The following is a 15,382-nucleotide window of genomic DNA, read 5'->3' on the forward strand; positions in this document are numbered from 1 at the left end:
ATGTTTCTATGTGGAATTATAACATTATTATTTGTTTATAACATGTTTAAATTTCCAAAATATATTTTACTTTGATAAACTAAATGAAAGATTCTCTTTTTATTTTTTAATTAAATAATAAACTCATATTGTGACATCAACAAGAGCTCAAAAAAACTTAGAAGACCTACAAAGGCCTAAGTAGAAAGAATATTTAGTAGAAAAGATTTAGTAGAAAACTCTACAACTTATACGTGAGCGATTCGCCAACTTACAAACAGCTCATTCAATATGGTTACAAGTTTGAGAAAGATTTATTTTATGGGCAGAAATTAATTTTTGACTTGAAAATTGGCGTGACAAAAGTCAGTTTTTTTAAACTTTGATAAAAGATAACCCATTGAAAAATAAAATTTCCAGAACATTTCAAGCAGTGTCCATATACCCAATATAAGTTGGTTAGAAAAGAACTGGAAATGTTGTTTGATCTGTCTGCTTGTCTGTGTGATATTCCAGTTAATAATAATTGTAAAGATAGATGAATATAATTTTAAAACAATTTTTTTAAATGTTAAATGATAAGAATTTTATATGTATAGTTAGAAATTTAGTACCCTATCCAAACCTCCTTGACCACCCACCCAATCACCACCACCTTCTAAGGTTTGCAGAAGCCTTTGCAACAAATATTTTTAAAATGATTTTGATTTGATAGTAAAACAACAAACATTTAGGCAAGCTTGATCCCTAGAAAAGTGAGTGCACAATGAAACATAGTTTGTCTTTGTGAGGAAAGTAAAAAAAGGTAATATATGTGATTATTTTACCAGTACCATTATGCATTTACAAATACACTTCACAAAAACGGTAGATTAAATAAAAGAAAAGAGCATCGATTGCTTATCTCTAATTATTTGACCGAGACTTTACATTTCATTGACTTGTCACAAATTAAAACACTTTCAGTTTTATAATACCTTACTTAGGTCCTTGTTATGGTAAGAGAATATTTAAAGGACAAATGATCCAAAATAGGACCAAAAAGAAGTTGAATTTTAGGCAGTGTGGACCAAGCAGTTGCAACAAGGGTTGAAAAATTGTTCATTAGAGACAAAAAACAGGCCACTGTTAGGCAAATTAGACAGAGAAAACTTCAAACAACATCAGAAGTTGGTTCAGATGAAATTTTTAGTGTTAAATCCTTAACTTTAGATACAGCTGAAAGTGACAAGTTTGAGGAGCATAAATAAAAATTAATAAAAAATAGTACTAGACTTAATACAGCTAAGGCTGCAATATGATATGAAATTAACTACAATAATACAACTGCAGTAGTAAGGTAGTGGTATTAATTAATGCAGTAGTAAGGTATTGGTAGACCGCTCGCCTCATAAGCGAGAAGTTCCAAGTTCAATCCCAACAATGTCCCTGGTAGTACCACTCTCAACTTGTTCCTCTGTGCAGCGGCTTTGGTTGTCAAAATTTGTGTTTTGGAGTTATAGAGTTGAGAGAAGGTTGTAACCTCAACTAAAGTAGATTCTTCAACTGTATTGGCCTTCATGGCTTTTGGGAGGTGAATTGAAATTTAAAAAAAATTGACTGTATAATAATTGAATGTAGGGTAATTTGTGAAAAAGTAAGAGTGGCTAATTCAATTGATACTAAGCACTGTCAAGTAGTTTTACAATTAAAAGTAATTAGTGTAGATGGAAAAAAAGACAAAAATTCATTAGTTTATGAAATGAACAAATGAATTTTTTAAAATACAAGAATGAAATACAAGAGTAATTGGGTGTCAAACTTTGTCAAATCTGCCTTGTGTCAAACCACCAAATATAAACATCGTCTCACTTTTACTTTAATCATTTTTCTGGTTGCAATATGTTCTTTTCAGCAGTTTTTCTATAAGCATTATACAAGCAATAGTTCCAGGCAATACATGTTCTGGCGCTGGTGTGGACAATGGTTTGTTTGTATAATTAGGATTGGTTGTTTGCTTCACCAGTCTGAGCTAACAATTCTCCATGTTATATCTGAAATAAATGAAAAAAACAATGAACCTAAAAAGTATGCTTCAAAAAAGTTTTCTTTATAAAATAATCAAATTATGCAAATTAGGTATCCAGAAAAATTTATTCAAATTTCAAGCTTAAAATCAAAGCTAAGGCAGTTAAGCCCTTGCTTTTCAAAGCTGATGTTTGGACCAACTTAATTGAGGTTTCTTCGATAAAGGTTGAGCCTTTGAGTTTTTATTTTTTCAAATGAGTTACTACAAGCTATTCAAACTGGTAATAAACTCTCTCTTACTGATCTGCCAAACAATTCCCAATTGGTAGAAAGAGCTATAAAAGCCATATCTGAAGTTTCTAAATTTTTTATGAACGAGTGAAAAGACTGTTTTTTGGCTAAAAACCAAAACAGAACCAAAAACAAGAGAAATGTAAAAAAGCTAGATATATATATTATTGTATATTTTCTTCAGACTAATATTACAAACTTGTATGTTACAAATATTTATTGAAATCAAAAACTATTTTTCTAAGACTTTGACATCTAAAAAAGACTATAAAAAAGTTAATTTAAGGAATATTGGATATTTTTAATAATTAAGACTTCATTTAAAAGAAAAATAAGTTTTCAAACTAAAACCATTAAAGCTGCTGTGTTAAATATATATATGTACCTGCATATGGCAAAACACTCCAACCAGAGCCAGTGAGAACAGTTGTTAAATATGTGTTTATTTTTTATACCAATTTAAAAAAAAAAAATCATCGTTCCCTCACATTTGCAAACTAAGGTACATTTTGCTGACCGGTTTTAATGGAATTAATTGCTCAGTGGAGGGGATGTGTGATTTTACACTCTTTTTTTACAAACCTGGCCCCAACTATTTTTAAACAGGGCCAATTTTAAGAAGATTTCTGTGAACATTTGACATAAAAACTCGAAAATTGCTATATAACTAACTCTTGTTAATATTTGAGAAAAAACACAAATATATGGAAACTTCAAAGTAATTTCACAAAATGATTATAACTCTAAATTGTCTAATTTTTTTGGATTTATGTCTATATTTATGGGTCACATTAATGTCAAAGTGAGCCAATGTGTTAAGGAGAAAAAAGTGTGTTTAGACAGTAGCTTAATGATTAGTGCTTTTTTGTTTGACGAAATAGAACATATTGATGCACAGATTATGTGGTTTTAACAGGACAGTGCAATACACGGTGTGTCCCAAAAATAACCGAACTTCAAATTTAAATCATATAACATGCAGCGCATGTTATATGATTTAACATCCATTGATAATTTGCATGAAAAAGATACATTCATCCTCTTTCAAACGCACCTACATTTATGTAAATCGGATGACAGATGTAAAAGTTACAGCCGTTTCAATAAAAGAAAAACGCCTCCTAATGTTACATATCAAAAATGGAACAAAAAGCGAATATAAAATTTTGTTTTAAACTTGAAAAAACTCGGAACATAGAAAAAAAATTTTAGATCGTTTGTGGAAAAGTCGTGTTAGATCTGAATATCCAGCAGGAAAACAACTGTTTTTATTGCACGACAATGCACCGCCTCACAAGACCAAAAAAGTGAATGAATTTTTGATGAAAAAACAGATTTCTCTCATCAACCACCCTCCATATTCGCCTGATCTATTACCATGTGACTATTTTCTATTTCCAAAACTGAAAACCAAGATGAAAGGAGCATTTTATGATGATATCCCAGCCATTCAAGCAGCTGTAACCGAGATGCTGAAGAACATTCCTATAAATGACATAAAAAAATCTATGCATGCACTAGTTGATCGTGCCAAACGTTGTATTGAGTCTGATGGAACCTATTTTGAATAAAAAATAACTTTCAATGATGATATAATGTGCGTTTTATTTTATATCCAAAAAGTTCGGTTATTTTTGGGACACACCGTGTATATCAATTAGTAATAGCTTTTTGAAGTAGAAATTTTTGAAAAGAAATAAATATTTTAAATATTATTTTATGAATAAAATCTGTTGTGTTATTTATTAAAGGAAACCAAATTTTTTTATTTATTAGGCGTTGTTCGTGTAAAACCACCAAGTGGATTTCAATTTTTGTCTCAATACCAGTTAGGTATCACAGCTGAAGACAGCTTTAAACCTCCAAAAGTTTCTTCAATTTTTACTCTTTTTGTAAGAACAACTCCAAGAATATTTGTTGATAATGTTCAACTTGGAAGTTATCAGTTTCAGACAACAATTTCATTTAAAGATTATGCTTATTTAAAGAATCTTTTTATGCTCCAAGTGTTAGTGCAAAGATACGCACCCTACGAATCATCTTGTAACTATTTTATTTTAACTATAAAATTTTATATATATAATATTTTTTATATTATAAGATTTTTTAAAATTAAATAAGCTATTTAAAATTGAAATGTTATAATGACAAATGATTAACATTTGTAATATATGTTTATATTGCATACATCATATATAAATACTTCTTTTCTCAAATAATATTTATTACTTTGTAAATATGAATCTATAAAAAAAATAATAATGTTTATTTGCAGCTGTCATTTTTCTTGAATAATGTTTGTTATTACTTTGTAAATATGGATCTATAAAAATAATTATGTTTATTTGCAACCTGCTGAAATAATTCTTTAGCAAAACAACAATTCAAAAAATTTTACTTTTAAAATCTAAAAAAAGCAAAGTATTAAAATAAACGATCATATTTAACTTGAGTAATATTAAGAATCTTCAAATTAGTTATAATACAAAAAAAGATTATTACAGGGTGATAAGAGGTCCTTGAAAACCTGGAAATGTCCTGGAATTTGGTTGGTTCTGGAAAAGTCCTGGAAAAACACTCCTTTTAGCAATAAATCCTAGAATCCAAGAATCCAATTAATCCTAAAAAACCTTTTTCTGAAATACTTCAATATTTAATTATCATGTTTTACCTTTTACAGAAATATTATTAATATTGCGTAGATTTCTACTGAATTTGTTAATTATGTATTTTCTGACTTGCAAAAAAAAATTTTTAACTGTTACTGTCAGTATTATTAACATCATTAAATAATTATTTAATTATTAAAAAAAAATAATATATAACTAATATAATGCCTAAGACAAAGAACTGTTATTTTCAAACAGAATGGTTATACAACAAAAAGTATTCTTAAGTAAAATTTTTTATTTCGAATTCTAAAAAAGCATAGTTGCTATAGTTGGTGCAGAACGTATATTAATATTTCTAACATGGGAATATCTGCCTTTGATTCTCATCCAACTGGTAAAAAGCATAAATTTAATGCAAATGCACATAATGCAGCAGATATATACTTTACTGGTAGTTTATTAGTTTTTTATTTTAACTTAAGTTTTTTTACTTTTATTTAAATATGTTTTCTTGAATTTTGGAATGCTTTTAGCAATTTAATTGGCTGTGTTCTATCAGTAACTTACATAAAAATTCTCCTAATTTAAAAAAAAAGTATAAACTATAAATCTGGTTACCAAGGCAGAAATAATATGGAGCTTGAATGTAGTAATGTCACATTTTTCTTTAAGATTGTGCTTAAACTTAAATCAAGTATTCAAATTCTCTGATTATTCTTTGACAGCACAATAGCATCAAAGTTTGTATTTAGTTAACCAAAGACTGAAGTAGAGAGATCAAATAACCAACTAGAAGTAGAACAAATTGACATAGGAACAGCACTAAAATGCTAAGTTCTCTTCATTGTTAACCAGAAGAGAAATTAAAATTTAAGAAAGAGTGTAGGCAGATTATCATAATGTTATTGCAAAATTTACAAAAAAGATGCCTATTAAAGTATTCTTTAATAAGGAATGCTTTATCTCTGTCTCCAAATGCAATGGTTTAAAACAAGGAAGTATCCACTCTGAAATTTAAGGTTCTTACTGAGAGATTAAGTGCATTTGCACAAAACTCAAAAGTATTCAGTATTGTGGAAAGTCTGTGCTGTCATTTTTGTTTTATCTCATGGCCAATAGGCAATAGAAAAAAGATTTAGTGTTAACAAGCAGTTGCTAGTAGAAAATCTACAAGAATGATCTCTTGTTATAAAAAACAGTTTATAACCACATCGATTCCCATGACATTGTTATTCATTGGTATGAGCTTCCCAGTGATCTTTTAAAAAGCTGAAGGTTAGCATAAAATAGGTACAATTCAGTGTTAAAGGAAAATAAGGATCAGTTAAAGGTAGACAAAGTAAGCAAAAAATATAAATTGATTGGTGAAGAATTTGTAATTATAAAGAAACAGAAATTTTTTTTTGCAAAATGCATCAAAGTTCTTAAAACTGATGCTGTCAAGCATTGAAGCAGAAGAAAAAAAGAAGCTTTGCTATCCTTATGAAAGCAAATTCCTTTAGAAACACAATTTTAGAAAAAGAACTGGCAATTAAAGATGATATTTCACTAAAAAAACTTGAACAATCTAAGAAAGAGATTAAATATAAGTGTTTGATAACCTATATATATAGAATATAAAATATTTTTTAACTTGTACCATACTATACACCACTATACTATATACAACTATATTATAACATTTATTTATATTTATTTATAAAACATATTTTGAAGACAATATATTTTGTCATATATCAATATATCCTTGAAAAACCCCAAATTATCCTTGAAAAGTCCTGGAATTTTAAATTAGCTTTTGGCTGACCACTAGAGAGCTGCATGGAGTTGGGTTTTACGGGAATCCCGCGGACTCTGGAGGATTCCCACAAGGATGGGTTCAGTTTCTGCGGGATTCCCACCGGGATGGATTGCAAAATTGCGGGAGCCTTGTGGGTATGGAATGGATTTGTATAAAATATTAGTTAAAATGAAGATCAAATTTTTATTTATTCTCACAAAAAATTTGTTTGTCTAATCTCATTATAACATAACAGTAAACGTAATTTAAATCGTTTAGCACTTTTTTGTCATAGTGATTGATCTTCAGCCATATTGAGTAATTCAGCCATGTTGACTTTTATTAAATAAATTGATTGGAAATTGTTGTTAATTATTATATATATTATTAAGGTGGTACTAACCCAAGAAATCTCAAAAATTTCAGATTTCTTTTTTCTTCAAATTTGAAAAATAGAATTATTGTCGATTTCAAAAATGTATAGTTTTACTGTTTATAAGTTGTTTAGTGACAGAAAATCTTAATTTATGAATATAATCTCTAAAAGAAGCCCTATGCAACTGCCTAAGCAATTGCATAGCAACTATAAGCAATTCTTAATTTTGGGCTAATTTTTAATAAATTCCATCAAATAATTGATTTTTATAATCTTTTTCATATATCTCCTTTGCTTTATATCAACTTTGCAAATTCGTAAATTCCATCGTTAATTTTAAAATGAACTGGATAGTGAGAAAGAAGTGAATTTTATCAGTTTGTTTTGATTATTTTATTGAATTTATTTTTCATATTTGACTGCTATATTCTAAGATGGGGAATTAAAAAAATAAGAAAAGATCAAAAATGAATGTTTTTTCATGAAAACTAATATTAAATGTCAGAACAACGAAACTTTTCACTTAAAAATGTTTCTGATTAAGATATGTTTAGTACAAGTACGTATGTTCAACAAAGCTGTTGATTTTATTGGCAGTGCAGCTAAAAACGAATATAGATCTAACGACCTCAATTGTTTTATATTTATTAATTTTAGCATTACAAAAGATTTTTTTGAGGAGTTTTCTTGCTGTTCTGACTGTACCTCACCAGTTAAGCATACACAATGTGTATGTGTATTAGACATGTTGGAAATGAACATTTATTGTTGTTGAGATATTGACATTAGCACTACACATTTTACGTTTAAATTAAAAATCATTATTAAAAATGCAGCCATTTTGATTCTGTAAAAGTTCTTATGGTGATTCTGGTCAAATCCCTTAATCAACACATTGTTAACCTTTTTGAAAAATTTTACCTCAAACTCTGACTATTTTATGAGAAATCCTTGTTTGAAGATGTAGTCAATATTTTATATTTTTTGCTGACTCAGCATGTTTTATAGCATATTTATAGTTTTCATTATATTTACTCTAAATAATTTTTTAATACACACAGTTTTAAACAAATTTTGCATCAAAATAAGATGTATTAAATGTTTTAATTTCCATGGCCATACCACCTTAATATAAATTAACTTAATATTAACTTAAATTAATAAATTAATATAAGTTATTTTATCTAAGATTTTAGCGGAAGAATGAGTGTTATTTTAAAGAAAAATGATATTCAGGAATTGAGCGATACAAATAATGAACGAATTTCTTTTGAAGTAAATGAAGGAAAAAGTAATGTTTGGCGTAATTTTAAATTAGTGTTTGTAGACGGTCAACAATCATCCTTTGTGACATGCTTGCATTGCACAACGGTTTTATCATGGAAGGCACAAGATGGCACAAATGGCTTATGGACCCATATGGATTTTTGCATGAATAGAACTCCATCAGTTAAAATAACTACTTTATTTATTACTTCATCTTCATTAACTGGTTCGAAAAATGTTTCGGCATCGGTTAAATCAGAAGTTGCTAATGCAATTACATCCATGTGTGCTAAAGATATAAGACCTTTTTCTATAGTTGAAAGTTGAGGGGTTTTAAATTTTTGCTAGAAAGTTGATTGCTGTTGGGGCAAATTATGGAAAGGCAGATGTAAAAGAAATATTACCATGTGCAACTACCATAGCCCGCCATTTAAATGGTGTTGTGAAAAAAGAAAAAAATTTATTACGTATCCATTTAACAGAAATATCACTTCTTGATGTCACAATCAATCTATGGATGCATGAACAAAGCTTAAACAGTTACATTGAGTAATAGTTCAGTTTCTGGCTGATTGGAGAATTGAAACATATCTGTTAGCCACTTGCATACTGAATGAAAGGCATACTGCTGAGATTATTGAAGAGGCAGTAAAGGGAATCTTGAAAAAATTATGTTACAGATAATGCTAGTAACATGAAAGCAGCATTTAAATAATATATATTGTTAGGCTGTTCAAGTCACAACTTTAAACTTGTTTTGTCCCATGGGTTGACTAAAAGTAATTCCGATAATAATTGCTGCCTACCAGTGGAAATCAGTAACATAATTGAAATTTCTAAAGAAATTGTAACATTTGCCAAAGGAACCAAAATTAATACTCAATTGGCAATTACACTCAAGCAATGTATAGTAACTTGGTGGAATAGTGTTCTTCACATGCTAAAATCAATATTATTAAATTTTGCACAACTACATAATTTATGTAATGAGCCAGGCATACAAAATTTTTGTTGTTGCTGGCTGATTTAAATGAAAATACCTTGAACAATGTTATCAAAGAGTTGGAACCCATGGAAATGGCTACACTTTGTCTTTTTAAAGATCAATCACCTACTATTCATATGGTTCTACCAACAAAATTAAAATTGAAGCAACATTTTACATCCAAATCTTCAGACAGCACAATAAAATATGACTCAAAAACTTTTGGCAAAGGAAGATGATTTGTTTAACAAACCTACTATTAAACAATAGAAGCGACAAGTGGATGTGATTAAAATTCTGACTATATCAGAATCCATAAAATTTCAAAAGAAATTGTAAAAATTGCCAAAGGAACCAAAATTAATACTCAATTGGCAATTACACTCAAGCAATGTGTAGTAACTTGGTGGAATAATGTTCTTCACATGCTAAAATCAATGTTATTATATCAGAATCCATAGAAAAAAATAAGACTGTCAGTCTTGATATAATTTTTATATAAGACAGTTCTTTGAGTTTTAAAAAATGTCAAGCTTAAGACATTTTGAAGTAAAAAATTTATTTATTTATTGCTATTATTTTTTTCTTGAATTCTTTTACTGTTTTTGATGTTTCTGAAGTTAAATGGTAAATTGTTCCAATGAGTCACTATTCTGTTGCTGAAGAAATTTTTGCATTTACTGTGTTTAGTAAACTCTTTGAACTCTTTGTAACCCTAAGCTTGATAAACGTTTTTGATATGAATCATGCTTTGAACCTGGTACAAGCTTTGTAGCTTTTTGCTGAACTTTTTCAAGTTTTTTTATTTTATTTTTCAAATGTGGGATCCAAACTGGTGCACAAAATTGTAATTCAGGTTTAACATAAGTTGTATATAGTTTAGTAAACGATTCAGCTGACCAGAATTTAAATATTTGCTTTAGTGTACCTAGTTTTAAGTAAGCTTAATTGGTTATCGCTGTGATGTGGTCTTTTTTCATTTCAAATTATTTCTTAAGTTGATACCTAGGTTTCATTCCTATGTTTTACATTTGATTAATTTTAATTTTGGGTTGTTATTTATCGTAGGATAGCTTGTTATATATCGTAGGTTGTTATATATAGTGGAACAGCTTGATTTATTTGGCCAATTGAATTTTTTTGATTTGGTACAGTAAACTTTCATAATTTTACATTTTTTGTAATTAAATTTCATGCTCCAATTTTTTGTCCACTCAACTAGTTTATTGAGATCATCTTGTAATGTTTCTTGATCTTTCTGGTTTTTGATTATGACAATTAACTTACTTTCATCTGCAAATAGCAGGTTTATTAAATAGTTCAGGTTCAAATATTTTTACCAATTAGTTGTGGTCTACTGTTTTGAATGCTTTAGTAAATTCAAGGTAAGCCACAAAAGCATAAAACCCACTGTTTAAAGCATCAGTTATTATATCTAATGATTCAAGTAAATTTGCAATTACTTATTTACCTGTGGTGAATCCTTGTTGTTCTTTAGCTATTAAATTATGTAAGTTTTAACAACTTGTTATGTCATCTTTTATTAGTTTTAACATTAATTTACTAATAAATGATGATGAGATAGGTTGATAGTTTGTTGGATCATTTTTTTTCCCTTTTTTGGAATCAATGTAATGTATTTGTTTCCATAGTTGTAGTGTAGCCCCAGTGTTGTATGCTTTGATGAATAGTAAACTAAGTGGTAAGCTAAGAGCAGATCTGCAGTTTTTTAGAATATAAGGAGAAACATCATCAATTCCAGCTGCTTTATTTTCATCTAATAAGTCTAGTTTTGTTTTAACATTTAGTAGTGAAAATAGAACAGATTTAAAACAGGTTTAAAGTATATTTTTTTAGTTGTTCTTGGTGATAAACCTCTTATTAATTCGTTTTCTTGATCCGTTGGTTTGCTAAATGATTTGTAAAATTGTTTATTTAGACAATTAGCTATGCTTACATTTTTTGGTTAATTTATGTCATCAGCATTAATTAATGAGATAATTTTATTTTTATATGATTTTTGATTATTTATATTGTTGTATTGTGATTTTGGGTTTAATTTGCATTTATTGGTTATTGATTTTTCATGTTTAATACAGGTATTTTTTACTAATTTTTAATTCTCTTGCTTTTCTATTGCAATCATCTGAAAGTTTTTTTTATGGTCAGATGGTTTTGAAGCTGATTTCATTAGGAAATATAAATATATTGTTGATTAGCTTCATTTTTGATATCATTATTGTGCCATTTGATAGAATTATTTCTAGAATAGATTTTTGGTATATGAATATCAATTAAATTTTTATAAATTTTAAGTAGACTGTTTATCATTTTATTTATGTTTTAGTTATTGAATAGTTTAAACCAGTTGATGCTGTTGAATGCTATATTTAGATTTAAATACCTTAAATACATTGAATTTGTACTCAAAAGTACCTTTTTGGTACATTTTGATAACTTTTTGATTTTTTTGTATGGTGTATAAGTTTAGGTAAAAGTCCTAAGTGTTGAATGGAGGAATTGTTAATTGCAGTATTTACTTGGTGATCTGAGTGTGGTGGTCTGTAGATGCAATCATTAAGGATAGATTCTGTTTTGATTTTAATTTCACACCAGATTTTAACACATGAATTTAATTATGGAGTTAATTAGTTGTTTAATTTTTATTTTTAGTGATGGAATGTCTTCACCAGTCCTCCACCTTTTTTACTAGTATTTTTATTATATTGAGTGTAGTGAGTGAGTGTAGAGTGGCTTTACTACAGTTTAGAAAAAATTGTGTTGTGAACTCTGTGACAATTGGTTGTGAGGATCTTGCTGTTCTAATTAGGTTGTCGATATGCGCAAGAATTGCCAATAAACATACAAAGCTTATTTAAAGCAAAGTAGTATTTCTTTGTTAATCGAAAAAACCTTTTTATTTTTAATTGAAAAAACCTTAATTGAAAAATATATATTTAATTTTACTGACCAATGGCGAAGCAAAAGTGATAAAGGTTAAAGTAATAAAGTAGTTGGCTAATTATAATAAAATTAATAAATATTTTTATAATTACTTAAAATTTTTTTATGTGCTCTTCGTTGTTTTCTTTAGCGCCCCAAAAAACTTTTTCCTTTGAGCCCAGGGTGATGTCTTTTTTGGTTACTAGTATTAACTGATATTACATCATCATTTTATGATTAAACAACATTTAAAAATTAGTTTTCATTATTTCTGACATTAAGTTAGTAAAACATTAGAATTTATATAGCAACCGAACTTACAAAATGGTATCGAAAGTTTGGTCAAAGTAGATGTTCTCATTTAAAACTAAATATCGAGTACTAGTTTTTTTTTTTCATTTTTTTTTTTTATACAATTATCAATATAATTGTCTGTATGTTTCTGGAAAAATAATTGGAAATTTTTTTATTATGTGTGATAAATGAATGTTCTAAGCTTAAGTGACCGAACTTAGGCGATTTTACAATATACAAAACCAGCTATTATACAAAATCCCTTATTAAATTTTTGTTTAGTTTTGTAAAAAAAAGAAAATTTATGTTGCTATGCTGAGTTTATGTTGCTAGGAGTTACCATTGTCATGTGTCTTTTTAACTAATGTTAATTAGAGGTATCATGTTTTGTTTGTGTAAATGAGTTTTATAAGACCATAAATTCTTTTCATTTTTAAGTTCCAGAAAAATAAAATGCGGGAAAATAGGTTCCATAGTTTTATTATTTATTCTTTGGTATTCATAAACATGTTTGTTGAATCTGTCCATTGATTGGCCAGTTCTGCAAAAGGAGATGTGGCCATTTGTCAGATTTCTTAAGTTGTTTGTATTTCCAGTGTAAGTAGATTGACCATTACATGCTAATCACTTTAGATAATAGATCACATTTTTACTTTTACTGGTAATATTTATAATATATGGCTATTTATCTTGCAAGTAGTACCATTGGATGTCACAAAGCTTTCTACTTCTTTTCAATATAACTTGCAAATGTTGCACCAAATATTTTTACATTTAAATAATCCTGTTTTTTTTAACGTTGCAGATTGAAATTTGGCAAAAGTAAGTCTCAATAAGTTTGGTGGTTGTTTGTTAGCGATTAGTGGATGTATATTTGAAAAAACTTTTTTACTCTCTTATTGGATGATAAACTGAATAAAAGTTTTATTCAGTTTATCATCTAAAATAGGTTGACAATTTAGGTTGCTAAAATAGGTTGACAATTTAGGTTGTTAGAAAATGTTATAACTAAATGAAAAATTTCTTTTGGATTTTTTTGGGTTACTGGCCCTTGTAGTTTTCCATTCTTTCAGCCATAATTTTAGTTCATATATATATATATATATATATATATATATATATATATATATATATATATATATATATATATATAAATTTTTGTTATATTTTGGAACTTATGGGCGAATTATTAGCTTATTTGACAAACAAGGTCATCGCACAGAGAATCATTTTGATAATTAAACTTTCCTAAAAATAAAAATAAATATAAAAAAATATAAAAATAAAAATAAATATAAAAAGTAATAATAGTTAATAAAAAATGAAAATAATTTTAATTAATTTTTTAACGTTTTCAAATTGTTTTTTTTTAGTCTTGGTTGATTCACAATTAGCACCTACGACATGGTATGAAGTTAACACTGATGTAAACAGCCCAAAACTTATACGATATATTGCAGTCGAAAAATCGTTTCCACAAATTAGAGTTAGACGCTCAGTTGTTAATACTAATGATAGTTTTGTGGTTGTGATTGGTGAAAACACAACTTGTGCTGCGATAAAGACTAAAAACCTCCCCTCAATTTGTAACGGACCTTTAAAGTCAGGATTTGCTTATAGGTATTATTAGATTTTTGGTGATTTTTTAGTACTTTATTTAACAAATCATTATAAAATAAGCTAATAGAGGAGCATTTTATTTCAGATTGTATTTAAATTAATGTTAAGTTTATTTAAATTAATCAAATTAGAAATTTTTAATTTGAATAATTTAAGTAAATTTTTAATTAAAACAATTATGTAATTGACTCATTATGTAAATTTATTACATATAGTGTCAAAGTATAAGTTTGTGTACGAAGTGATTTTAACTCCCGATAAACTCATCAATTTCCTGTAACTCGAAATGTTTTTATAATTCTCGTTAATATTTTTCTTTTTCTCACAAAAGTCAATCTATTTTTATTATATCTTGTAAGTTTTATTTTTGGGGAATTTACTCTATTTATATTCTTTAGTTACATTTATTTAAAAGTATATTCTTAAATATATATGGAGTAGGTGACATTCTTTACTTATGGTACAGTCAACTTTTCTTAGAGAAGGAAAACTTTAGTATAAGACCAGCATTTTAAATGTGGGTAAGTTTGTAAATGTGATGGTTAAAAAATAATCATAAATTCACGAAGCATTAAATCATTTGAAAACTTAAATATTTTTGAGAAATAAATTGGGTTTGAAGATATGAATTTCTGCAAGATCTAGATTTTCACAATCTTTGAAAAAAAAGCATGCGTTTTTCAGGGGACGTCTGTCAGATGTCATACAAACATCACAAATACCTGAATAATCATTTTGCAAAGGAATAATTATCTAACTTTTAAACATTTATCATCGACTAAATTTATAATCGACAAAAACACAAATAAAACTTGAATCATAGTACATCAGAAAAATATATCAACTTAATTTTTCTTTTCAATTATTAACTTTATGAATAAAATATTTGTTTCAATAATGATAGTGTGGTAATAATTTGCATCATTGCATGTGATAATGCTTCTAAAAAATGTTCAAACAAAAATTAATTTTTAATGTAAAGTTTAGCTGGTAGTATCTACATATGAAGAGATATTCAAACCTGTATTAGGTTTATGTTCAAACCTGTGTTCGGTTTTCTAGCCAAAGCATTTGCTGTTCAATGTCTTAATCATAAAGCCCTCAAGATTTTCGTTATCCATCACCTTGTTTTCTTATCTCAGTTACATCTTTAAAGATAAATTGATCCATAAGAATTGAGAATTTTTGTAGATATGTAATTCTAACAGCAGCTTAATTTTAGTTGTATT

The 15,382-nt window shown here is 27.6% G+C and overlaps 1 protein-coding gene across 3 annotated transcripts in view; it reads left to right on the top strand.

The window, feature by feature from the left end:
• The window catches only part of LOC124805807 (uncharacterized), a 93,671-nt gene that overhangs the window by 68,467 nt on the left and 9,822 nt on the right, over positions 1 to 15,382 (top strand). For all 3 annotated transcript variants that reach the window (XM_065787491.1, XM_065787493.1, XM_065787492.1), the window contains exons 21-22: positions 4,054 to 4,320; positions 13,907 to 14,153. In XM_065787491.1, coding sequence (XP_065643563.1) covers positions 4,054 to 4,320; positions 13,907 to 14,153 — 514 coding nt within the window. The remainder of the gene's footprint in view (positions 1 to 4,053; positions 4,321 to 13,906; positions 14,154 to 15,382) is intronic.

Source organism: Hydra vulgaris, chromosome 01 (genome assembly GCF_038396675.1).
Source record: "Hydra vulgaris chromosome 01, alternate assembly HydraT2T_AEP".
NCBI lineage: Eukaryota > Metazoa > Cnidaria > Hydrozoa > Anthoathecata > Hydridae > Hydra > Hydra vulgaris.